This window comes from Malus domestica, chromosome 02 (genome assembly GCF_042453785.1).
Source record: "Malus domestica chromosome 02, GDT2T_hap1".
Classification (NCBI taxonomy): domain Eukaryota; kingdom Viridiplantae; phylum Streptophyta; class Magnoliopsida; order Rosales; family Rosaceae; genus Malus; species Malus domestica.
In genome coordinates, this window is record NC_091662.1 from 3,143,485 (window position 1) to 3,167,240 (window position 23,756).

At 36.4% G+C, this 23,756-nt stretch overlaps 4 protein-coding genes and 1 long non-coding RNA gene across 6 annotated transcripts; 3 read left to right on the forward strand and 2 right to left on the reverse strand.

Moving 5' to 3' along the window:
* The first annotated feature begins 2,438 nt into the window (after positions 1-2,438).
* Positions 2,439-16,252, forward strand: LOC103452402 (disease resistance protein RPV1-like). 2 transcript variants are annotated; one of them, XM_070805677.1, is made up of 19 exons: positions 2,439-2,685; positions 3,759-3,874; positions 4,072-4,127; positions 4,920-4,981; positions 5,066-5,126; positions 5,238-5,261; positions 5,344-5,415; positions 6,092-6,154; positions 6,351-6,460; positions 7,104-8,025; positions 8,371-9,460; positions 9,670-9,948; positions 10,083-10,628; positions 10,762-11,322; positions 11,446-12,177; positions 12,307-12,852; positions 12,956-13,501; positions 13,626-14,189; positions 14,310-14,825. In XM_070805677.1, exons 10-19 carry the CDS (start codon positions 7,493-7,495, stop codon positions 14,685-14,687), a joined length of 5,775 nt encoding a protein of 1,924 aa, XP_070661778.1. In that variant the 5' UTR covers positions 2,439-2,685; positions 3,759-3,874; positions 4,072-4,127; positions 4,920-4,981; positions 5,066-5,126; positions 5,238-5,261; positions 5,344-5,415; positions 6,092-6,154; positions 6,351-6,460; positions 7,104-7,492; the 3' UTR covers positions 14,688-14,825. The 2 variants fall into 2 exon arrangements, with proteins under 2 accessions (XP_070661778.1, XP_070661780.1); XM_070805679.1 differs by lacking the exons at positions 10,083-10,628; positions 10,762-11,322; positions 14,310-14,825 and adding an exon at positions 15,000-16,252.
* Positions 15,974-19,509, forward strand: LOC139187688 (disease resistance protein RPV1-like). Its single transcript, XM_070805712.1, has 5 exons — positions 15,974-16,114; positions 16,867-17,434; positions 17,554-17,655; positions 18,412-18,693; positions 18,841-19,509. The coding sequence occupies exons 3-5, from the start codon at positions 17,647-17,649 to the stop codon at positions 19,297-19,299; spliced, it is 750 nt and encodes a 249-aa protein (XP_070661813.1). The 5' UTR covers positions 15,974-16,114; positions 16,867-17,434; positions 17,554-17,646; the 3' UTR covers positions 19,300-19,509.
* LOC139188406 (uncharacterized) lies at positions 16,235-16,868 on the reverse strand. Its single transcript, XR_011571814.1, has 2 exons — positions 16,681-16,868; positions 16,235-16,576 (listed from the first exon to the last, which is right to left on the reverse strand). It is a non-coding gene; the product is annotated as an uncharacterized lncRNA (long non-coding RNA).
* Positions 19,450-20,468, forward strand: LOC114827532 (uncharacterized). The gene is made up of 2 exons (XM_029109520.2): positions 19,450-19,614; positions 19,726-20,468. The coding sequence occupies exons 1-2, from the start codon at positions 19,450-19,452 to the stop codon at positions 20,266-20,268; spliced, it is 708 nt and encodes a 235-aa protein (XP_028965353.2). The 3' UTR covers positions 20,269-20,468.
* Positions 20,469-20,637: 169 nt separating this feature from the next.
* LOC114827537 (uncharacterized) lies at positions 20,638-22,557 on the reverse strand. The gene is made up of 3 exons (XM_070805735.1): positions 22,255-22,557; positions 22,005-22,136; positions 20,638-20,912 (listed from the first exon to the last, which is right to left on the reverse strand). The coding sequence occupies exons 1-3, from the start codon at positions 22,391-22,393 to the stop codon at positions 20,689-20,691; spliced, it is 495 nt and encodes a 164-aa protein (XP_070661836.1). The 5' UTR covers positions 22,394-22,557; the 3' UTR covers positions 20,638-20,688.
* Positions 22,558-23,756: the final 1,199 nt, after the last annotated feature.

The following is a 23,756-nucleotide window of genomic DNA, read 5'->3' on the forward strand; positions in this document are numbered from 1 at the left end:
TCAAACTCTTCTTCTACAACCCCAAACCTTCTTACTAAGAGAAGCACAAAGAAATTCGCCAGAAGTCTAGTTTTTCGGTGCTGGAATCTCGACCTAGATAGTTGAATCCTTGTGAAGCAGATGTCCGTAGAACTACAAGCACATAGTAGGGACGGAGTTCTATTTCAAGGACATTAGGGTACGCAAGCCTCGATCCTCAGTTTGTCTGTTTAATATTATTTCGTTTTGTTCATACTCTTTTAAATTATTTGTTCGCATTTATTATTTATTAGCGCATATACATTTATCATTAATTGTTCATATTTATCCAACAGTCTTAACTCTCTTTTTCACTTTTTTAATAGAAAAACAAAAATGTGTCCCATTTCAAATATTAGCATTGCCTTGTGGTGCAAGGAAGCATGAAGATATGGTAGACTCATGGTGCAAGTAAGCATGAAGATATGGCAGGCTCGTGGTGCAAGGAAGCATGAAGATATGGTAGAGACGATGCTTTGATGCAGGCTAACTAGCTTTGATGAACGAAGGAAGGTAAATGTTAAGAGGAGTATTTAAAGTGAGACTTTTTATGAACTCTCTGTTACCTCACAGTTTAATTTTAATTTTTGTGCCAACATTATAAAATATTATGCAAAAAAAAAGAGGGCAGAGAATCCATAGAAAATCTCACTTATGTGAGAGTCTCATTAACATTTCTCATTTAGGAATTATGAAGTGCTGGTAGGAAGGATTGCTCGATCCCTTAGAAATTTTTTGTTAAGGGTCGAACTAATTACGATGTACCTTTAGTTTAAGTCAATCGGTTGTGGTCTCAGGTGATATTAATATAGGAGTGTGATATCTACATATCTCTTTTTACTTCTCACACAAGGATGTGTGAGAAGTAAAAAATGATGTGCGGATACTCGCTCAAAAATGAGAATTTCTATAGACTCTCCGTCTATTTATTAATTTTAGATTTTACACGGCTAATATGATTTGTCTATTTATTATAAGGAAATGCTAAGGAGACTCGCTCAAAAATGAGAATCTTTATAGACTCTCCGTCACCTCATATTTTTGTAGCACAATATTTTGATAATGTGGACACTAAAATTTTGCTAAAAACATGAGGTGGCGGAGAATTTCTAGCATATCTCACTTTGAAGAGTCTTCTTAGCATTTCTCTTTATTATATAATATCTAGATTATTGAATTTGGTTGAACTTTAGCATAATTGATATTTAAAGAGTAATATCAAAAATAAAAGATTTAAATTACGACATTGCAAAATAAAAAAACAAAATAAAACATATAGCGAAAAAATTTAAATGAGAATGTGACTAACATTGGTTAGGAATTAATGTAAGAGGAAATATAATGAGGTAGATCTTAACTGTTTCTACCCTCATATTCTTGAAAAGCAAATATGAACCTTCTCTTTAACGTGAATAAAACATCTTTCAGAATTTCCAATAATCTTTGGGATAGTCTTTGTCTTTTCTTGTTCCTTTATTTCCTCTTTTCCTCTCTTTTCCACTTGCACCTTCCCGCCCAGTTGTTTCTCAAGTCAATACCTAAACATTATTATATAAACAATCTTATATATAATTTTCTAATTGTTATGGTTGATAGTGAATATTGTTAATATGGCTGCCCCATGTAATTCGTCCAGTAACTCATCCACAATTGGGATTGGGAAACGGTCCTTGATGGTAGCTGCATTCAAAGCTCGATAGTCAATTCAAAGCTCGTGTTCCTTTATTTCCTCTTTTTCTCTCTTTTTCCCAGCACCTTCCATGTTGTTTCTCAAGTCAATACCTAAACAAATCAGTAGGATTGCTCAACCCCTTCGAAATTTTTTGTCAAGGATCGAACGATTTACAATGTACCTTCAATTTAAGCAAATCAGTTGTTGTCTTTTATGACATTAATATATGGTTAAATGGAGGATGCTTATACTTTAATTAACAAGTAAAATTGTGCATGGTTAACTAGTTATTATTAGGATATACTGTTTCTTTCTTAGCATACTAAAAAGTATCATAATATATATGAGAGGCAGATAATGGAATACTTAGAGACTAATTAGTGGTCACGGGAGTGCAGATGTTTGTCTGTTTATCTGAAACACAGCTTGTTACATAAAATATCATAATACAATTGGTTTGAAATTTAAAAGAACAAATTTAAATCACTTATATTAGAACATTTGATTTACCAGCATAATGAAAAATTTCTCATAAAAAAAGGCACCTTAATAGTACGTAAGCACGTGGTACTAATCTTTTATATATAAAGCCAGAGTCTGGTGTCATCGGCTACGACAAAATGAATTGAACAAAACTGTCCCTCAGCCGAAAAAAAAAATTCAAAAGCAGGAAAAATGAATGCACAAAATAATCCAAGGGTAATTTTGTAAATTTATTTTATTTTTTAATCCTAATTTCGGATTAGGTTTATCTCTCAAATCCTAATTTTCTCTCTTTCTGATCGCATCTCTGTACTCGCGCTGATCAGTGTGAACCCCAGAAATTTAAGCATTCAGCTTCGCCATCTCTTTTCCATCTCTGCTCTCTTCGATCTCTGCTTCCTCCGTGATTTCTTTTTTTCTTTTTTTCTGCAGCTATCTTCCACTAGCAACTTTGCTCCAGATTTCCAATTGAAAAAGCCCGGATCATCATCATCTATTCCTCATCACCACAGGTACCTTCTACACCTATTACATGTCAAAATCTGCTTCAAATTTGTGATTTGATATAATTGGACTTTAGAAAAAACTTGATGATTTTGAGGGATCCAATTTAACGGTTAGAAAAATTTTCACTAATTTTCTAGATTCGTGGGTTGGGGGGAGGATTAGAATTTTTTTTCATTATTTTTCTGGATTTGGGGTTTTTTATTTATTTAGGGATTAGAAAATTTGTCCATCAGAACTTGGATGTCGTCCTCGGAGAAGCCGTAACGGTCGACGAGGCATCTGTGCATTTGCCTGACGTCGTTTATGCAGCATTTGAGCTCTGCCTTCGTTCCTTGGTAGTTGCATCCTATCAGCACTGCCTTCTTCACCATTTCTGAAGATTTCCGATCACTCTAACTCTGTTTTTTGTTTTTTTTGTTTTTTTGTTTTTGTTTGTGAGAGGAGGAGAATTGCATTGTGATGCTTTGTTTTTTATTGCCTTAAAAATTAGAGTTTTATTATTTATTTATTCCGGAATTACAATAATATTTTAATATACAAATCTTTTGTTTAATTAATATACAAGTTGAATTAGTTTTTAAAATTGGTTTTGGTTTGGGTTGGTGCCGGCAAAGAAGAACAAGATAAGACTTGGATGCACGTCCAGGCTTTTAATTGCATACCAATTGCTGCATGATATATTTTGCCGTATTGGCAAGATATTGTGCCAATGACTATCTATCTTTTAAAATTGGCACAAGTTAAATTTAGAGTTATCTTGAAAATATTTGTAGTATTTTAAGCAGTCTTGAATATACCCATAACTTGGCTGTTTAATTCATGTTTGAACTGTCTTTGGCTGGACGCAGGCGCCGCGACCGCCTCTCAAATATGTTTTTCTATTTGTGTAAGCCTTTTCGCTTTTTCTGAAATCAAATTTCTTTCTATGTAATTTGCATCTTAGGTGGGAGACTTGGTCTCTGAAAAATTTCTGTTTTCCGATTGTGTTTCTTGCTGGAATTTGAATGCCGATATGGTTATTCATAGACATTTTTTTGGTATTTATAGGATACTAATTGTATTATGCATTGCATGGTAGGTGGGAGGTAATATTTGGGAGTTTTGGCACCTGGTGTTTCCAACAATGGGGATAAGATACAGGAAAATTGGACGTTTTCAATTTTTGGCCGAACTTATCTACTAGAGGGAGACCAGGTGTTTGACTAAGCACATCTTTTTTGTAATAATGTTTTTACATGTTTTTAACTGCACTTTTTCAAGCAGTATGAGAAACGTAGGAAGGATATAAAAGAATTCAATTGTATTTATATGTTAATTTTTTTATGGGATTAAGCTCTCTCTCAGTGAAAAAATGGTAGAATTTAACTATTAGGTTTGTGGGTTTTGAACAGACGAGGCTCCCATTGGAAAGTACATATTTGGATATCCGGGACTTCACAGACATATGGTGAAAGACTGAAGCTTTGCTCTTCTTTGCTGATTTGGGTTGATATTATCAAATATGATTTGTTTTTAAATTTTTTTGCTACAAATTTAGTTTCTTATTTTTCGTTTGCCTGGATGTGTAGGGAAATATGTGCATTTTAGAATGTTGGGGACTCACAAGTGTTGTGGGTACTAAATTTTGTCAACTGTCTGTTAATTCGGATTCATATTGGGATATTCATGCTTTGAAGAATTAATTAGTGGTATGAGTGATTGATAAGCACTCAACCCAACAAAAATCTTTGCTTTTCAGCAAAATTAGGAAAGCCTATAAAAATGGCTATTTGGAATGAAAAGCTGTTCCAAGCATATTGAAGGGGAAAGAACAAAGATGCATTCATACAACCATCTTATTCTACCATTGTAGCATAAAGTTGCACATATTATTTGGTCTGTAACAATGATGATGATAGAATTATTTGTGTTTTTTAGTAGTATGGGAATTTGTAGTCAATTGAAGGTGACATTAGCTTCTCCTCAACTAATGTCTGTCCTGTTCCTTTTACTTTTATGTGTACCTAAAAACCGGTACCCTCTTTCTTTTTTCGAATTAAAAAGAATAAATAAAGTAGGGTTTAATTTTTACTGTTGTTTGATTTAGTTCTCAGCAGCATTTATGGTATTTTAGTAATTCACTACCTGATTAATAAAACTAATATTTTAATTTTTATGGATTTTTGGCGTCTGATTTTGGTTTTGGATGTTTTTTTCAGTGATTGATTTCTTTGGTGTTTATTTTTTGATGTTTTCTCAGTGGTACGGTGACTGCTAGAATTACTGGGTTTTCGATTTTAAAATCGATTTTTAAGTCGCTGGGTCTGTATCCTTTTTGGTGAGTTTTGTTTTAATCTCGTAATCTTTGTTTCTTTCATCGCTAAATTTTGAACTTAAAACATGTAGACTCTAAGGGACGCCATCCATCAAGAATATCGTGATGTTGTTGAGAGGCGAGTTTTTACAGGTTTGAACCCCTTACGTGCCACTCATCAGTGGTTGCTATTTTTGGAGCTTCTACTTGAATTTCCATGATCTGATTTTATAGTTTATTTCTTTTGCATTTTGTCAATGTCAGTGACGGGCGCAAGAGCTTTAAGAGGTAAAACTTATTGCACTGTTGAAATTACGGTATATCTATACCACTGTGAAAGCTCATTTTCTAATTATTTAACATTGTACAGACAATTGAAAGATTAATCGAGACAGGAGACAGTGAATTCCAGAAGGCAATCCAAGAACAAGGGCAAGGCCAGGTTTGTCAAATTTCCTTTTTTATTCTCTGCCCCAAAATAAGCACTTTTCACTATCAAAATTGTGCATTCTCTCACGAACTTGACACATTATTTGGGATCTTGAAAAATTAATTTTAAGCTCCCAACTCTTCTACTTTGTGTTGTTGAAACACTGAATTTTCTGATTAAGATTGATCATTTCCAAAATTGTGTATCAAATTCAAAATGTAGATAATAAACACTCTAGCCGAAATTCAAGAGCGACATGATGTTGTTAGAGATCTTGAGAGAAGGCTTCTCGATTTACAACAAGTATCTTCTTAGTTTGTTCAATGATGTGTACTCTCTGATGGAAATGAAGTTGCTATATAATATAGATGTCTAGCATAGGCCTTACTTTTTAGAGTTCACTTTACAATTTCGCATTGCCGTATTGAATATAATAACATTAATCTATTGAATCTTGCTGCCTGGCATTCTACAAGAAAGTGAAGGATCGGTTAGATCATTAAGTTGTGTCATGATGTGTTAATCTGTGTCCGTCATGTAGCTCATAAGAAAACCAAGTTATGGTCCACTTTTAATGCCACGATTCATTGAGGCCAACCGGGAGAATAGCTGCAAACTAAAAGGAAAACTTTCTGTTTGTGTTTCGCCATGGGTATATGATATATGTTAAACACTCTCTTATGCACAGATATTTCTGGATATGGCTGTGCTGGTCGATGCACAAGGGAACTTGCTGAACATAGAAACCCAGGTAAATACTACAATCTGAAAGTGCGATGATCCCATGAATTTCTTCACGTTTTAAGCCCAAAAGAAAAATAGAACTTGATTTGGAAAAAACGTGACGTGGATTTTTCTGCAATTTTTTTGGGTTACTAATAGTGTTGGTATTTGAAAAACAATTTTTTAAATGGATATAATGTGATCAGTTCCTTTGACAAATGCAGGTATTTGAAAAATTTCAACTCTGCAAGTTGTGAAAAAAAGGGTTTCGAAATACTGTGCTTTCACGTCTTGGCGTCTTTCTGTTTATGTTTCAAGGATTTCTGCACGAAGGGTGAGTGATCTAAAATTTGGCAATTGTTAACATCAAATTTTAATTATCTGTTTTCGTTCTGTTTTTTAAGTTTGAATAAACTTTGGTATTCCTTTTAGCCTTAATTGTGTTTAAATTAAAGTCCTAATTTCGGTGGTTTGTTCATAATTAGTGTGTGTTTTATGTGTTTGTTAATTTATGGGAGTCTTCACAAGAAATGTTGTGTACAAAGATATTTTGCTTCCATCAAATATATGAGAAGGTTGCATTCATTCTTTTAAATGATGTTTATCGTAGGCGACTAGTGTATATGAAAATTGAAATGATGTTTATTGTATGATTACACGAGTAATAGTTTAACCACTTATTAAAATTGACAAAATTTCAGTGTTTATCGAATAACATGGTTTGTCTATTACTACACGTTTCGGATTTGGTTGAATTTTAGTATACTTCATGTTTAAAGAGTGGCCTTAAAAATAAAAAGTTTAAATCATGGTTACAACATTGCGGAATAAGAAACAAAATAAAAAAGATAGAGGGAGAAAATTTAAATGTGAAAGTTGCTAGCATGTGTTCCAAAGAGGAAAGCTGACAATTAATTGTTTCTACCATAATATTGAAAAGCCAATATAGCTTTTTCTTTAATGTGGATCTTTTGCAGAACTTGAATCTAGCCGTCCAGTGATCAGATAGTGGCATCATGGTTTTCCACTGGAAACGTCCTTCCCTTGGTTTTTTTTCAAAAAGCAGCTCCAACTTTTCCACCGTCCTATTACGTGTCGGTAGGGCCTCAATTGAAGGTGCTTTGCTTTCAGAGGAGACTTAAAAGAGTATTTCACTAATCAAAACAATTTCAAGTCAATAATTGAATCACCGGACAGGTCTGCGGAGAGGGATCCATAGAGCATTTTGGTCCATTCCATCTCATTTTAATGGACGCGGATGACTTTAGCTTTTGTCAGTATCATCGGTTCGGCAATACAAACATAATCACTGCCATTTTTCAGTCGTGATCTGAACCACTGCAGTGCCATAACAGTGGATACCGCCATGACAGCCCACGAAGCCTCCTCTTCATCCTCCTCCAAGTCAAAACTTTGGAATTACGACGTGTTCTTGAGCTTCCGAGGCGAAGACACGCGCAAGGGCTTCACAGGCCACCTCCACGCGGCATTCAAAGACAGGGGATACCAGGCTTATATGGATGAGGACGATCTGAAAAGAGGGGAAGAAATAAAAGACGAACTGTTCCGGGCAATCGAAGAGTCGCGGATCTCTATCATTGTCTTCTCAAAGAGGTATGCGGATTCGAGTTGGTGTCTTGACGAGCTGGTGAAGATCATGGAGTGCAGATCCAAACTGGATCGACATGTTTTGCCAATATTCTATCATGTTGATCCTTCACATGTCAGGAAGCAGGACGGAGATTTAGCCGAAGCATTTCAGAAGCACAAAGAGGGCATCGGTGAAGAAAAAGATGGCAAGAAACGTGAAGCTAAACAAAAAAAGGTAGGGCAGTGGAGAGAGGCTCTTACAAAAGCTGCAAACTTGTCTGGCCACCACCTTCAAATCACTGACAATGGGTAATCATTCAACTGTTTTCCAAGATTGAAACATTTTAGTGAATGAGTTAAATCTCTCATATAATTAACATGTTTAATTAACATTTTACAGAAGCTAAACATTAATTAGCATGCTTAATTAATACACCTTAATTTCTCATATAAAACCAAACCGTAATTGGAGTTTAATTAATGAATGACATTCGTTCTTTTATTCAAGTTGGTCACAAAATCACATACTAGCTAGGAGCTAGTTAGTGTGTGTGTGTGTGTGTGTATTATACGAAGGAAAGAAGGAAAGAAAATTGTTTATGTACTACGGAAGCTTCATTGATTCCCACTAATGCTTACGAATCCAATTTTCAGGCACGAAGCAAATCTTATTAGAGAAATTGTTGACAATAGTATTACGAAATGGCTTATGAGCACAAACAAACTAAATGTGGCCAAGCACCCAGTTGGTATCGATTCTCGCATTCAAGATATTATCAGTTATCTTTCAAGTGGCGGATCAAATGTTGTCATGGTTGGAGTTTGGGGGATGGGTGGATTGGGTAAAACAACAACTGCCAAAGCCATTTATAATCAAATTCATCATAAGTTCCAATTCAAAAGTTTCATGCCCGACATTAGCAACACTGCAAGTAAACATGGTCTAGTTTATTTGCAAGAAAAACTTATTTCTGACATCTTAACAATGAAGTCTAAAATAAGCAGTGTTGATGAAGGTATCGGTCTGATAGAAGATCAATTTCAACATAGAAGGGTACTTGTCATCATGGACAACATAGATGAAGTGGGCCAATTGGATGCAATTGTTGGAAATCATAATTGGTTTGGTCCAGGAAGTAGAATTATCATAACAACAAGAGATAAACATTTACTAAAGCAAGTGGATAAGACATATCCGGCTCAAAAATTGAATGAACGAGAAGCTTTGGAGCTCTTTAGTTGGCATGCCTTTGGAAATAATTGGCCTAATGAAGAATATCTTGAACTCTCAGAAAAAGTTGTTTCTTATTGTGGAGGTTTGCCACTAGGCCTCGAAGTTTTAGGTTCTTTTCTATTTAAAAGACCCATAGCAGAGTGGAAAAGTCAATTGGAGAAATTGAAAAGAACTCCTGAAGGAAAAATAATAAAATCCCTAAGAATAAGCTTCGAAGGGCTAGATGATACGCAAAAGGCTATATTTCTTGACATATCTTGTTTCTTTATTGGAAGGGACAAGGACTATGTTGCAAAAGTATTAGATGGATGTGGATTTTCTGCAACAATAGGAATCAGTGTCCTTCGTGAACTATGTCTTGTAACTGTTGAGCAGAACGTGTTGAATATGCATGACTTGTTTCGAGAAATGGCCAGAGTAATCATTTCTGAAAAATCCCTTGGTCACCCTGGAAAATGGAGTAGGTTGTGGGATGATCGAGAGGTCATCGATGTATTGACAAATAAATCTGTAAGTCCATTCCCAGTAAAATTTTGTATTAATCAATCATACAAGAAAAGCATATATATAATGTCTATTATACCTTAAACAAAATTCATGTGTAATTGGGGTTGCACAAGGAAAGCTCAAATAGCCAACAATAGTACTTGCATATATTCGCCGTAGGTGATTTTGCGTAATGAATAATAATATACATGAATATGACCTTTTGTTAACAGGGAACTGAAGAAATTGAAGGACTTGCTGTACCTTGGGGTTATGGTTATGGCAATGCTTACAGTACAGAAGCATTTGCCAATATGAAAAAACTGAGATTGCTTCAGCTCAGCTGCGTAGAGCTCAAAGGAGAATACAAACATCTTCCCAAAAAGTTAATATGGTTGTGTTGGATTGGATGCCCTTTAAAGTCCATACCAGATGACTTTTTTAATCAAGATAAACTAATTGTTTTAGAGATGCAGTATAGCAAACTGGTACAAGTTTGGGAGGGTTCCAAGGTACAATGAATTACACCTGATGATGTTTTGTTTATATTTGTTTTTTAGATTTCATTTTTTTATTTATTTTTTATTTTTTATAACATCTTCATGTCGGATATTAATTTCAATTTTCTTTTGATTTTCTGCAACAGTCGCTACATAACTTGAAAACCCTTGATCTCACCTATTCCGATTCCTTACAGAAATCACCGGACTTTTCACAAGTCCCAAATCTTGAAGAGTTGATATTGGTATGGTGTAAGAGTTTGTCCGAGATTCACCCCTCCATTGGTCATCTTGAAAGACTGACTTTGGTGAACCTTACAAGATGTTGCAAGCTTATTTCTCTTCCAAGGGATTTCTATAAGTCAAAATCTGTTGAGACTCTTCTTCTTAATGGATGTTCAAAATTCATAGAACTGCATGAGGATATAGGGCAGATGATATCACTGAGAACACTTGAAGCATATAAAACAGCCATAAGAGAAGTACCACCTTCCATAGTAAGAATGAAGAATCTCACTCGTTTATCCCTTGATAAGTACTGCATCAGCGTAGAGCTCAAAGGAGAATACAAATATATAGGTTGGGACCTATGCCCTTTAAAGTCCATACCAGATGACTTTTTTAATCAAGATAAACTAGTTGTTTTAGAGATGAACTATAGTAGACTGGTACAAGTTTGGGAGGGTTCCAAGGTACAATGAATTACACCTGATGATGTTCTGTTTCTATTTGTTTTTTGGATTTCTTCTCTCTTTTTTATTTTTATTTTTATAACAGCTTCATTTCGGATATTAATTTCAATTTTCTTTTGATTTTCTGCAACAGTCGTTTCGTAACCTGAAAACCCTTGATCTCAGCCATTCCTATTCCCTACAGAAATCACCGGACTTTTCACAAGTCCCAAATCTTGAAGAGTTGATATTGAAATGGTGTAAGAGTTTGTCCGAGATTCACCACTCCATTGGTCATCTTGAAAGACTTTCTTTGGTGAACCTTACAAGATGTTGCAAGCTTATTTCTCTTCCAAGGGATTTCTATAAGTCAAAATCTGTTGAGACTCTTCTTCTTAATGATTGTTATGAATTCAGAGAACTGCATGAGGATATAGGGGAGATGTTATCACTGAGAACACTTGAAGCAGAGAAAACAGCCATAAGAGAAGTACCACCTTCCATAGTAGGATTGAAGAATCTCACTCGTTTATCCCTTGACCGCATCAGCGTAGAGCTCAATGGAGAATACAAATATCTTCCCAAAGAGCTAATAACGTTGTGGTGGGAAGGATGCCCTTTAAAGTCCATACCAGATGACTTTTTTAATCAAGATAAACTAGTTGTTTTAGGGATGCAGTTTAGCGAACTGGTACAAGTTTGGAAGGGTTCCAAGGTACAATGAATACACCTGATGATGTTATGTTTCTGTTTGTTTTTTGGATTTCCTTTTATTTTTTATTAATGACATCTTCATTTCGGATATTAATTTCAATTTTCTTTTGATTTTCTGCAACAGTCGCTACATAACTTGAAAACCCTTGATCTCACCTATTCCCGTTCCTTAGAGAAATCACCGGACTTTTCACAAGTCCCAAATCTTGAAGAGTTGATATTGGAAGAGTGTATTAGTCTGTCCGAGATTCACCCCTCCATTGGTCATCTTAAAAGACTTTCTTTGGTGAACCTTAGTCGATGTAATGAGCTTATTTCTCTTCCAAAGGATTTCTATAAATTGAAATCTGTTGAGACTCTTCTTCTTAATGGATGTTCAAAATTCATAGAACTGCATGAGGATATAGGGCAGATGATATCACTGAGAACACTTGCAGCATATAAAACAGTCATAAGAGAAGTACCACCTTCCATAGTAAGATTGAAGAATCTCACTTGTTTGTCCCTATCAGGTGTGGGAAGTATTCATTTGCCACATTCGTTACACGGCTTAAACTCTTTAAGGGAATTAGACATCTCATGTTGCGGATTAGCCGATAATGAAATCCCTGGGGATCTTGGGAGTCTAATTTCTTTACAAGTTTTGGATCTTTCACGGAATAATTTTCACATCCTACCCAACCTCAGTGGCGTAGAGCTCAATGGAGTATACAAACATCTTCCTAAAGAGTTAATATGGTTGCATTGGGAAGAATTCCCTTTAAAGTCCATACCAGATGACATTTTTAATCAAGATAAACTAGTTGTTTTAGACATGCAGGGTAGCAAACTGGTACAAGCTAGGGATGGTTCCAAGGTACAATGAATTACACATGATGATGTTCTGTTTCTATATGTTTTTTGGATTTCTTCTCTTTTATTTTATTTTTTATAACATCTTCATTTCGGATATTAATTTCAATTTTCTTTTGATTTTCTGCAACAGTCACTATATAACTTGAAAACCCTTGATCTCAGCTGTTCCGATTCCTTACAGAAATCACCGGACTTTTCACAAATCCCAAATCTTGAAGAGTTGATATTGGAAGGGTGTTCTAGTTTGTCCGAGATTCACCCCTCCATTGGTCATCTTAAAAAACTTTCTTTGGTGAACCTTACCCAATGTTGGGAACTTATTTCTCTTCCAAGGGATTTCTATAAATTGAAATCTGTTAAGACTCTTCTTCTTAATGGATGTTCAAAATTCATAGAACTGCATGAGGATATAGGGGAGATGATATCACTGAGAACACTTGAAGCAGAGCGAACATCCATAAGAGAAGTACCACCTTCCATAGTAAGATTGAAGAATCTCACTGGTTTATCCCTTGATAAGTACCGCATCAGTGTAAAGCTCAAAGGAGAATACAAATATCTGTGTTGGGACCTATGCCCTTTAAAGTCCATACCAGATGACTTTTTTAATCAAGATAAACTAGTTGTTTTACAGATGCAGTATAGCAAACTGGTACAAGTTTGGGAGGGTTCCAAGGTACAATGAATTACACGTGATGATGTTCTGTTTCTCTTTCTTTTTTTTATAACAGCTTCATTTCGGATATTAATTTCAATTTTCTTTTGATTTTCTGCAACAGTCACTATATAACTTGAAAACCCTGGATCTCAGCTGTTCCGATTCCTTACAGAAATCACCGGACTTTTCACAAGTCCCAAATCTTGAAGAGTTGATATTGGAAGGGTGTTCTAGTTTGTCCGAGATTCACCCCTCCATTGGTCATCTTAAAAAACTTTCTTTGGTGAACCTTACCCAATGTTGGGAACTTATTTCTCTTCCAAGGGATTTCTATAAATTGAAATCTGTTGAGACTCTTCTTCTTAATGGATGTTCAAAATTCATAGAACTGCATGAGGATATAGGGGAGATGATATCACTGAGAACACTTGAAGCAGAGCGAACATCCATAAGAGAAGTACCACCTTCCATAGTAAGATTGAAGAATCTCACTGGTTTATCCCTTGATAAGTACGGCATCAGTGTAAAGCTCAAAGGAGAATACAAATATCTGTGTTGGGACCTATGCCCTTTAAAGTCCATACCAGATGACTTTTTTAATCAAGATAAACTAGTTGTTTTACAGATGCAGTATAGCAAACTGGTACAAGTTTGGGAGGGTTCCAAGGTACAATGAATTACACGTGATGATGTTCTGTTTCTATTTGTTTTTTGGATTTCTTCTCTTTCTTTTTTTTATAACATCTTCATTTCGGATATTAATTTTAATTTATTTTGATTTTCTGCAACAGTCGCTTCGTTACTTGAAAACCCTTGATCTCAGCTATTCCTGGTCCTTACAGAAATCACCGGACTTTTCACAAGTCCCAAATCTTGAAGAGTTGATATTGGAAGATTGTTATAGTTTGTCTGAGATTCACCCCTCCATTGGTCATCTTAAAGGACTTTCTTTGGTGAACCTTAGAGACTGTCGTAAGCTTATTTCTCTTCCAAGGGATTTCTATAAGTTGAAATCTGTTGAGACTCTTCTTCTTAATGGATGTTGGAAATTCAGAGAATTGCATGAGGATATAGGGGATATGATATCACTGAGAACACTTGAAGCAGAGCAAACAGCCATAAGAGAAGTACCGCCTTCCATAGTAGGATTGAAGAATCTCACTCGTTTATCCCTTGACCGCATCAGCTGCATAGAGCTTAATGAAGAATACAAACATCTTCCCAAAGAGTTAATATGGTTGCGTTGGTTTGGATGCCCTTTAAAGTCCATACCAGATGACTTTTTTAATCAAGATAAACTAGTTGTTTTACAGATGCAGTATAGCAAACTGGTACAAGTTTGGGAGGGTTCCAAGGTACAATGAATTACACCTGATGATGTTCTGTTTCTATTTGTTTTTTGGATTTCTTCTCTTTTTTTATAACATCTTCATTTCGGATATTAATTTCAATTTTCTTTTGATTTTCTGCAACAGTCGCTACATAACTTGAGAACCCTTGATCTCAGCTATTCCTGTTCCTTACAAAAATCACCGGACTTTTCACAAGTCCCAAATCTTGAAGAGTTGATATTGGTATGGTGTAAGAGTTTGTCCGGGATTCACCCCTCCATTGGTCATCTTAAAAGACTTTCTTTGGTGAACCTTAGAGACTGTCGTAATCTTATTTCTCTTCCAAGGGATTTCTACAAGTCGAAATCTGTTGAGACTCTTCTTCTTAATGGATGTTGGAAATTCAGAGAACTGCATGAGGATATAGGGGAGATGATATCACTAAGAACACTTGAAGCAGAGCAAACAGCCATAAGAGAAGTACCACCTTCCATAGTAGGATTGAAGAAGTTTTTCCCTTGACCGCATCAGCTGCGTAGAGCTTAATGAAGAATACAAACATCTTCCCAAAGAGTTAATACGGTTGTGTTGGTTTGGATGCCCTTTAAATTCCATACCAGATGACTTTTTTAATCAAGATAAACTAGTTCTTTTAGAGATGCAGCAAAGCGAACTGGTACAAGTTTGGGTGGGTTCCAAGGTACAATGAATTTCACCTGATGATGTTCTGTTTCTATTTGTTTTTTGGATTTCTTCTCTTTTTTAATTGTTTTATTTTTATAACATCTTCATTTCGGATATTAATTTCAATTTTCTTTTGATTTTCTGCAACAGTCGCTACATAACTTGAAAACCCTTGATCTCAGCCATTCCTACTCCTTACAGAAATCACCGGACTTTTCACAAGTCCCAAATCTTGAAGAGTTGATATTGGTATGGTGTAAGAGTTTGTCCGAGATTCACCCCTCCATTGGTCATCTTAAAAGACTTTCTTTGGTGAACCTTAAGTGGTGTTTCAAACTTATTTCTCTTCCAAGGGATTTCTATAAATTGAAATCTGTTGAAGCAGAGTGTACATCCATAAGAGAAGTACCACCTTCCATAGTAAAATTGAAGAATCTCACTCGTTTATCCCTATTAGCTGTGAAAAGTATTCATTTGCCACATTCGTTACACGGCTTAAACACTTTTAAGGGAATTAAATCTCTCATGGTGTGCAAATTAGCTGATGATGCAATCCCTAAGGATCTTGGGAGTCTAATTTCTTTACAAGATTTGAATCTTCAAGGGAATGATTTTCATACCCTACCCAGTCTCAGTGGTCTTTCAAAGCTTGAAACTCTGCGGTTAGATGGATGCTTTAACCTTCGTACAATCCATGATATACCACCAAATGTGAAAGTTCAGCATGAGTAATATCCTGAGGTCGATGTGTGCAATGTTATGTAGGCAGAGAAGATTGGGAGGAGCTACTATATGAAGACTATCTTTTCAAGCTTTTACTTTGGAGTTGGAGGTTCCTTGGGGCTCTTGAAGCAGATTCTACAGCCATAAGACAAGTAGCACCTTCCATAGTAGCATTGAAGAATCTCACTTTTATCTCTGAGTACTGTGCCTAGTCATTTGCCCAAATTACCTGATGATGCAATCCCTAAGGATCTTGGAGGGAATGATGTTCATACCCTACCCAGCCTCAGTGGCCTTTCAAAGCTTGGAGGGAATGGATGCATATATCTTCATACAATCCGTGATTTACCAAGAAGTTTGAAATTTCTGTATGCCATTGCCCAATTTTTCGGAAATGTCAAATATGAGAGAACTGGAAGCAAGTGATTCTCTCAAACTCACTTGAGGCTCCACGCTTGGATAAGTTATTAAACCCCATGACATGGACTGATATGAAAAGGTTTACCAATCTCACAGCTGATTTTGGCAAGAACATCATATAGGTATCTCTCTCCCCCCTCCCCCTCTCTCCCCAAAGTTCTAATTGCCTTCCTATTGTGCACATGCAGATTCCTATGGCTTTTCCAAAACGTAGTTGTTTTGAATTTTGAAGATATATTGCATTCAGAAACATTTCAATACTACAAGAACCGATATAAAATGCATCCAATGATCCGAGAAATAGCACTCGAATTCGCAGAAATACAAATGCACCAACGTTTTCTTGTCAAATGCACGTTCTCATTTTATGAGTGTAACCATACTTAATATTCAACACTGGACATTACATAATCAAGTTCTTGTAATTCAAAAAGGCCATACCTCCACTCACCCTGAGATACAAAGGCATCTGTTTCTTCTACCTTAGGGTTTTCGTCTGCAAGACCAGCTATGATTGGGGAAGCGTCACTTTTATAGTCCATAATAATTCTCTTCTCACTTTCTTCACTCACAACATTTTTGGTCTGCATAAAGAACATTACTACATTTAGCTTCCTAAAGTTATATTTGTAAGGTGAAAAAAAAAGCAGAAATTTTCTAAAATGATTTTGAGGCAAGGAAGACTTGCAACTGATTTAGTTACTTTAGGATCTTTGGCTGGATATTCCTTCTTTAAGTGATTTCTTTTCCGCTCGGTTGAGTTACATGCTACATTTCTGAGATGAGCGTTTCGAGATTGTGATTGTTGCTGTAATTGGTTGCCGAGATATTGACTTGAAACAGTCTTCTCACCTTCCTCAAACTGTTTCTTCAGAGCGGCCTGCAAAGGTCTTGACGGGTACTCTTCGATTCCCATGAGCTTGGCAATCAGACTTGGCCCTTTTCCCGCCTTTTGTGAAGCAGCTGTTGTTGCTGCAATGGTGGAGTCACTGGTGGTATGAAACACAGAACTTTGGGTTGAGCTGGTGGAGGGAGTATCCAAGAACAAATCCATATATCGAAAATAGTTTACCCTTTTCGACAGATTCTGTATTTTCCACAAGTTTCTGCCTCACAAGGCTGTCTCTGATCACCTCCTTAAGCTCTTGATTTCCATTCCTTGAAAACCATCAGCAGAACGCCTTGGTTTTTCAAATTCCGTCACAGAATTGTGTTTTTTTTGTTTAAGTGAGCCGTACTCTGAAGCTTCCTGTGCAACTTGCTAAGAATGACTAGAGAACCCTCCAGATCAAGAGCTCCTTCCAAGTAGTCTTTCACAATGTCCTTCGACTGCTGCCCTTCGAACCTCATCTCTTTCGACCAGGAATCAATTGTGCGGTTTAGCTTCTGAGATTCTCTGGACACTTTGACAAATTTTTGGAATTCCGCAATATCTTTCTCTGGTGAGTTCCTAATAACCGAAGTCACCTTTTGGATCTTATCAACCTTGTCAATTGCCTCCTTTCTATGTGGTTTGAGATCTTATCAGCTTTTGGATTTCCTGCTTATGTGTGAGGCACAGGTTGACTTGTAGTGATTCCAAATTTCGTCAACTTCACTGTGAGGCACAGGTTGACTTGGAGTGATTCCAGATTTCCAATGCACCTTTGGTGTGATGCCAAAAGTCAGAGTGATTCCAGATCTCTCTTTTGTTCCCATCTCTTCTTATTGTTACATACTCAGATACTCTAGATAAGATATATGGTCACTCGTGCAATCAAAAACCTTTTTCTAAGAATAAGACAATTAAGCATCCAAGTTGAAGAAAATCAAACCCTAGCTTCACTGAAGTCGGATAGAAACTGTCCTTACTGAAGTTGGATTATCGCACCAAAATTTGTGTCTAGCTAGGGTGAGATGAAGAGAGAAAATGGACTACATACTTGGCTCAGCAACGTCAAACCCCAAGACCAATGACTAATGCAAGTTAGAATATACCAATCCAATAATGGGGTTTAAGGAATGCATTTCAGAATACGACGTAACAAAAACGTTGATTCCAAGTTGAGCATATATTGGAGAGAAGAAGCTATCCAAAAAGTGAATAACCACCACGTAATATAGAAAGTGATCGCTACTGGAAATAGGATCACACTGCAAAAGAACAAAGAGTGAGCAGCTAATATTTATATATATATGAACCAAGAGCGAACAATAAAATTTTGGATTAATCAATCGTACAAGAAAAGCATATATGTAATGTCTATTATACCTTAAACAAAATTCATGTGTAATTGGGGTTGCACAAGGAAAGCTCAAATAGCCAACAATAGTACTTGCATATATTCGCCGTAGGTGATTTTGCGTAATGAACAATAATACATGTAAACATATGCAAATGATCGGTTTCTTACACATGAATATAACCTTTTGTTAACAGGGAACTGAAGAAGTTGAAGGACTTGCTCTACATTTGCCTTATGGTTATGGCACTGCTAGTTTCAGCACAGAAGCATTTGCCAATATGAAAAAACTGAGATTGCTTCAGCTCGACAGAGTAGAGCTCAATGGAGAATACAAACATCTTCCCAAAGAGTTAATATGGTTGTGTTGGTGTGGATGCCCTTTGCAGTCCATACTAGATGACTTTTTTAATCAAGATAAACTAGTTGTTTTCGACATGCGGTGGAGCAATCTGGTACAAGTTTGGGAGGGTTCCAAGGTACAATGAATTACACCTGATGATGTTCTGTTTCTGTTAGTTTTTTGGATTTCTTCTCTTTTTTATTTTTTTATTTCTTTATTTTTATTTTTTATAACATCTTCATTTTGGATATTAATTTCAATTTTTTTTTATTTTCTGCAACAGTCGCTTCATAACTTGAAAACCCTTGATCTCAGCTATTCCCATTCCTTACAAAAATCACCAGACTTTTCACAAGTCCCAAATCTTGAAGAGTTGATATTGAATTACTGTCAGAAGTTGTCCGAGATTCACCCCTCCATTGATCATCTTAAAAGACTTTCTTTGGTGAAACTTAAGTGGTGTGTCAAACTCATTTCTCTTCCAGGGGATTTCTACAAGCCGAAATCTGTTGAGACTCTTCTTAATAGATGTTCAGAATTCAGAGAAGTGCATGAGGATATAGGGGAGATGATATCATTGAGAACACTTGAAGCAGAGGACACAACCATAAGAAAAGTACCACCTTCCATAGTGAGATTGAAGAATCTCACTCGTTTATCCCTAGCAGGTGTGAAATTAGCTGATGATGCAATCCCTAAGGATCTTGGGAGTCTAATTTCTTTACAAGTTTTGCATCTTTAAGGGAATAAACTTCATTCCCCACCCAACCTCAGTGGTCTTTCAAAGCTTGTAACATTGAGGTTAAGTGGATGCAGATCTCTTCGTACAATCCCTGATTTACCAACAACTTTGAAATTTCTGTATGTTTTTCAATGCCTTGCATTGGAAACAATGCCCAATTTTTCGAAAATGTTGAATATGAAAGAACTGGTTGTGAGTGATTCACCCAAACTCACTGAGGTTCCAGGCTTGGATAAGTCATTAAGCTCCATGACATTGATTAATATGAGAAAGTGCACCAATCTCTCAGCTCATTTAAGGAAGAACGTCCTACGTGTATCTCTCTCTCTCTCTCTCTCTCTCTCTCTCTCTCTCTCTCTCTCATTGCCTTCCTATTGTGCATATACATGTATATATATATATATGACACTTGTAATATGTATGTAGGGATGGACTTCTTGCGGATTTGATGGAATTTTCCTTCATGGAAACTACGTTCCTGATTGGTTTGAGTTCGTCAATGAGGGCACTAAAGTCACTTTTAATATTCCCCCAAGTGATGGTCATAATTTTGAAGGGTTAACTTTATTTTGCTTACGCCGCTCATACGTAAGCAGTCATCTTGCCATTATTGTTATAAATAATATCCAGCGTACTGAGTTGCAAGCTTACATAGGCAGAGAAGCATCTGATTACCACCCAAATGGAGATGATTATCTTTTGCAGGGACAACTCTCGAACAGTAAGCTCAATTTGCAAGGTGGGGATAAAGTTGATATACTTTTTGAAAACCCAGCCATTTCAATAACGAGAACAGGGGTTAATCTAGTATGGGACAAACCTATGAAGGAAAATATGTATGATTTGGACAAAGCTGGATATGTTTTTGACACACATCCAACTCGGTTTTATGATGAGGGAGGACCAAGCCATGAAGCATCTGATAATAATCGTCCCAGGAAACAAATGAGAATTACCATAGATGACTGAAATGGGAAAAGGCAAGAAGAAATGAAGCATCATCTGTCTAGATTATGTCAAACCCAGATCGATTCTATGGTGAAGCACGATCAAGGCGGTGATGCATCGTCATCATCACATATCTGAGTAAGGTCATAACCAGTTCATCAAACGCCTCTTTCATTTTTCGCTTTACTGGTTCGATAATGAAGACAAGTCCTTATTTCATACTTCTTTAGATTCCTACGATTTTTTCAATAAGTAGTTGTTCTGAATTTTGAAGAAATATTGCATCTAAAAAACATTTTAACAATACAACAATCAATATAGACATTCATCCAAATATTTGACAAATACTACTTGAATGCGCACAAATACTTGCCCTGCTTCCACCACATATTCCAGAAAATCAATGACAGCCTCAAGATGCCAGTCAATTTATAGTTTCTACTACGTTTTCATTAATCTGGACTTGCCCTGACATGTTAGCAGAAAATTGACTCTACATTTTAGTAGAAGATCTATTACCTTTCTACTACCTTTGAAGTTGATGAACTCGTTTGCACGATCAAAAAATAGTCTTGTTGGATTCTCCAAAACTGCAGACGGAAGTTGTTTGTAACATCGTAGAGCTGTTTCTGTTAAGATCAAACCCCAGCCCATGTTGTGCCCTTCTGTAAACACCATCAAATTAAGATGTCACAAAGTTTTGAAAAAAAACATGAAATCATCAAATATAGCTTTGATATCTTTGTAGGATTTCAATTGAAAAAAAAAAAAAAAAAAAAGAGACAGATCTTTGTTGGGGTAACAAACTCTATCTGGCTTACAAAGAGAATATCTATAATTACAACAAAATGAGAAAAAACTCTTGTTCAGCAAATCAGTGCAAATGTAGCTAAACCACCAAAATTCAAAATGAAGCTACGGTTTCACCATCACCATATTCATCTCAAGTACAAAATTTACCTAATAGAGTAAAGCATGATGAGAATAAAAGAAATGACAAAAGTCAAGTAATCCTCCTCTTTCCCCCAAACTGTCTGCCTCTTGAATGCATGTCATCCCGGTTTTGATGACTCATTTTTTTAAGAAGCTTTTGTGCGGCTGCTTGGTTTTGAACAGGGACAGCTTCAATTTTTGTGGAAGCCATAATACATCAGCATTAAATTACAAAGTAAAAAATGTAGAACATTTATAATATATAAGTTAACTAAATGTGTTTCTTGTATGATTCAAGTATAATTCCATTTTACATGATTGTCGATGTTGATACAGACAAAACTTAGCAGAAATTTGGTTTTCCCTCCATTCAAATGATTCAAGTTTGATTCTGCCACCTTACACCTGCCCCATCTACAACTATATACGCACCACTGGAAATAATTAGTGAACAAATCGAAGTGTAAAAACACCAGTCTCTTCTCGACCCCTTCCCCACAACTAGATGACATAAAATTAAGCTTAATACTACACAAAACCCGGATGCCGCATAGGATAATAGTAAAATTTAATAACAAGCTACAAGTTGGACACAAATGAAAATCCACCTTCTTTTGTCTTGGGTTCTTCATCAAGAGAATCTGCCTTACGAGTGTTATCTGTCTCACTTTTTTTTTAAATTAAGCTTAAAACTACACAAAACCCGGATGCAGCATAGGATAATAGTAAAATTTAATAAAAAGCTACAATTTGGACACGAATGAAAATCCACCTTCTTTTATCTTGAGTTCTTTCATCAAAGGAATCTGCCTTACGAGTGTTACCTGTCTCACTTTTTTTATAAAATTTATCCTCATCATTTGCTTTCAATTGAAGATTCCACTGTCTTCCAACTGGTCTACCCTCAGTAATTCTGGCAATAGGCTCACTACTCTTGGAGCTAACATCAGAGTAATCTGCCAATGATTGCATCTTGCCCATGAGATATGCATGCAATAGCAATAATGAGTGGTTTAACATTATGTTAAAAGACATAAACTAATATTATGAAATCAATAGCTCAAGAATACTGACGTGAAAACTTGTCCTGCTCAGGAAACCGACTTTTAGCTGCCCCAACTTGCAACTTCTCAAATGGAGAGGGGCCGTTACCATCACTTTCCTGTGAAATCCTTAAAGATGAACGTGAAAACTCGGAATATTTTGTATTCATCTGCCATTCTTCGTAAAGTGATTGAACAACACCTCCCAACACAGTCACAACTTTAGGACTCAAACAAACTATTCCGTTACGTACAGTAACTTTACCTTCCAAACAGACCTCCCGATCAAAAAGTAGGACAAACAAAAGATGTTCAGTTAACTCAAAATGCGACCTTTATCTATGCACCTGTTTTCCCTGAATCACTTAAGAAAGTGGGACTAGAGAGACCCATAAAACTTCTTGTGAAATTCATTTTGAGTTTCATGAAAAAAGTACTCATAATAATTGTCAAAATTAAAAACTTTGTCGGGGTCTTCCAGTGCAGTGTTGAGCTAATGTCCCATATGGGATACAAAATAAACGAAATTATTAATTTTCCTACTGGATGTGGATTCACTTCAAGATTGCATAAACGAAGACGGAGCACACAGTGTTCATCACTAAGTTCTACGAAAGTGTGAGTTTCCGTTGTTTTCCATAATCTAGCTCAATTTCGTACCAGTTTGAATACTAAACTGAACATATACAAAATCCAAAAAGTGACAATCAAATAAATCTCTAGCTTATTCAATATAAAACACCAGATGAGTATTGAGCAGGCATCAAGAAGCAGAAAGTACCTTAGTTTCAGGAACGACGTGGTCAGGGATTGCCGGGGTATGAGAGTACTCCACAGCTGTGGCCGTCGTCAGGGATCGTCAGGCATCAAAAGCCGCCGACGACTCAAATTCCTCGAAAAATCCTCCATACTGCTTTTAGCAACGTCCCTTACCCAAGCCATTTGATAACAAAACACAAAGGAAAGCCACATTTTTCTTTCTCTTTATCTATTTTGTGATTTACCTGGAGGACTTTGGGGCCGAGGAGGTGAGAGGACCTTAGGAGCGTATGCGGGTCGGGCATGGGCGGAGATGGATTTAAGGTTCATGTTGGTGAGCTCGGCTTCCACTGAGTTCACCACCGTACGCGTGTCGTAGGACAAGGCGGGGTGGATCAGGATCTTCTCCTCCACTTGTTCGAAGTCGCCGAAGCACCATCCTCTGGTTCTTAGGGTTTCGATTGCGGCGTCGGAAGCGGCGCCGGAACTCCCCTCCATATTTTTTGTTCCAGTTTGCCGCGTAGTTTGATTTTGGGGGTTTTCTGAATTTTGCAACAGAAAACGTCAAATGTACGGTACAGTCCCAGACTCCCCAATAGGTCATGAAACGGCGTCGTAGTTGGGTTTTTTTAAATTTTTTTAGGGTGTATTGGTTCCTCCTTTTGTGAGAATGAGGGCCAGTGCACCAAAATTAACGTCTATTGGTAGTTTTTTTCATTTATAAATGAAAGGTTTTGTCATTTAGGGGAGTGTATTCAATTGAGAATGTGAGAG

Excerpts from the sequence above, each read along its gene's own strand:
- LOC114827532 (XM_029109520.2), top strand. The coding sequence starts at position 19,450 with ATGCCCAATTTTTCGAAAATGTTGAATATGAAAGAACTGGTTGTGAGT. Across the intron at positions 19,615-19,725 it reads TAAGGAAGAACGTCCTACGT|GGATGGACTTCTTGCGGATT; the intron begins GTATCTCTCTCT and ends ATATGTATGTAG.
- LOC139187688 (XM_070805712.1), top strand. Across the intron at positions 18,694-18,840 it reads AAGTTTGGGAGGGTTCCAAG|TCGCTTCATAACTTGAAAAC; the intron begins GTACAATGAATT and ends TTTCTGCAACAG.
- LOC114827537 (XM_070805735.1), bottom strand. The coding sequence starts at position 22,393 with ATGAATACAAAATATTCCGAGTTTTCACGTTCATCTTTAAGGATTTCA. Across the intron at positions 22,137-22,254 it reads TGAGCAGGACAAGTTTTCAC|ATTACTCTGATGTTAGCTCC; the intron begins GTCAGTATTCTT and ends AATCATTGGCAG. Across the intron at positions 20,913-22,004 it reads TTATAAAAAAAGTGAGACAG|AAGGGCACAACATGGGCTGG; the intron begins GTAACACTCGTA and ends TGGTGTTTACAG.
- LOC103452402 (XM_070805677.1), top strand. The coding sequence starts at position 7,493 with ATGACAGCCCACGAAGCCTCCTCTTCATCCTCCTCCAAGTCAAAACTT. Across the intron at positions 10,629-10,761 it reads AAGTTTGGGAGGGTTCCAAG|TCGTTTCGTAACCTGAAAAC; the intron begins GTACAATGAATT and ends TTTCTGCAACAG. Across the intron at positions 14,190-14,309 it reads AAGTTTGGGAGGGTTCCAAG|TCGCTACATAACTTGAGAAC; the intron begins GTACAATGAATT and ends TTTCTGCAACAG.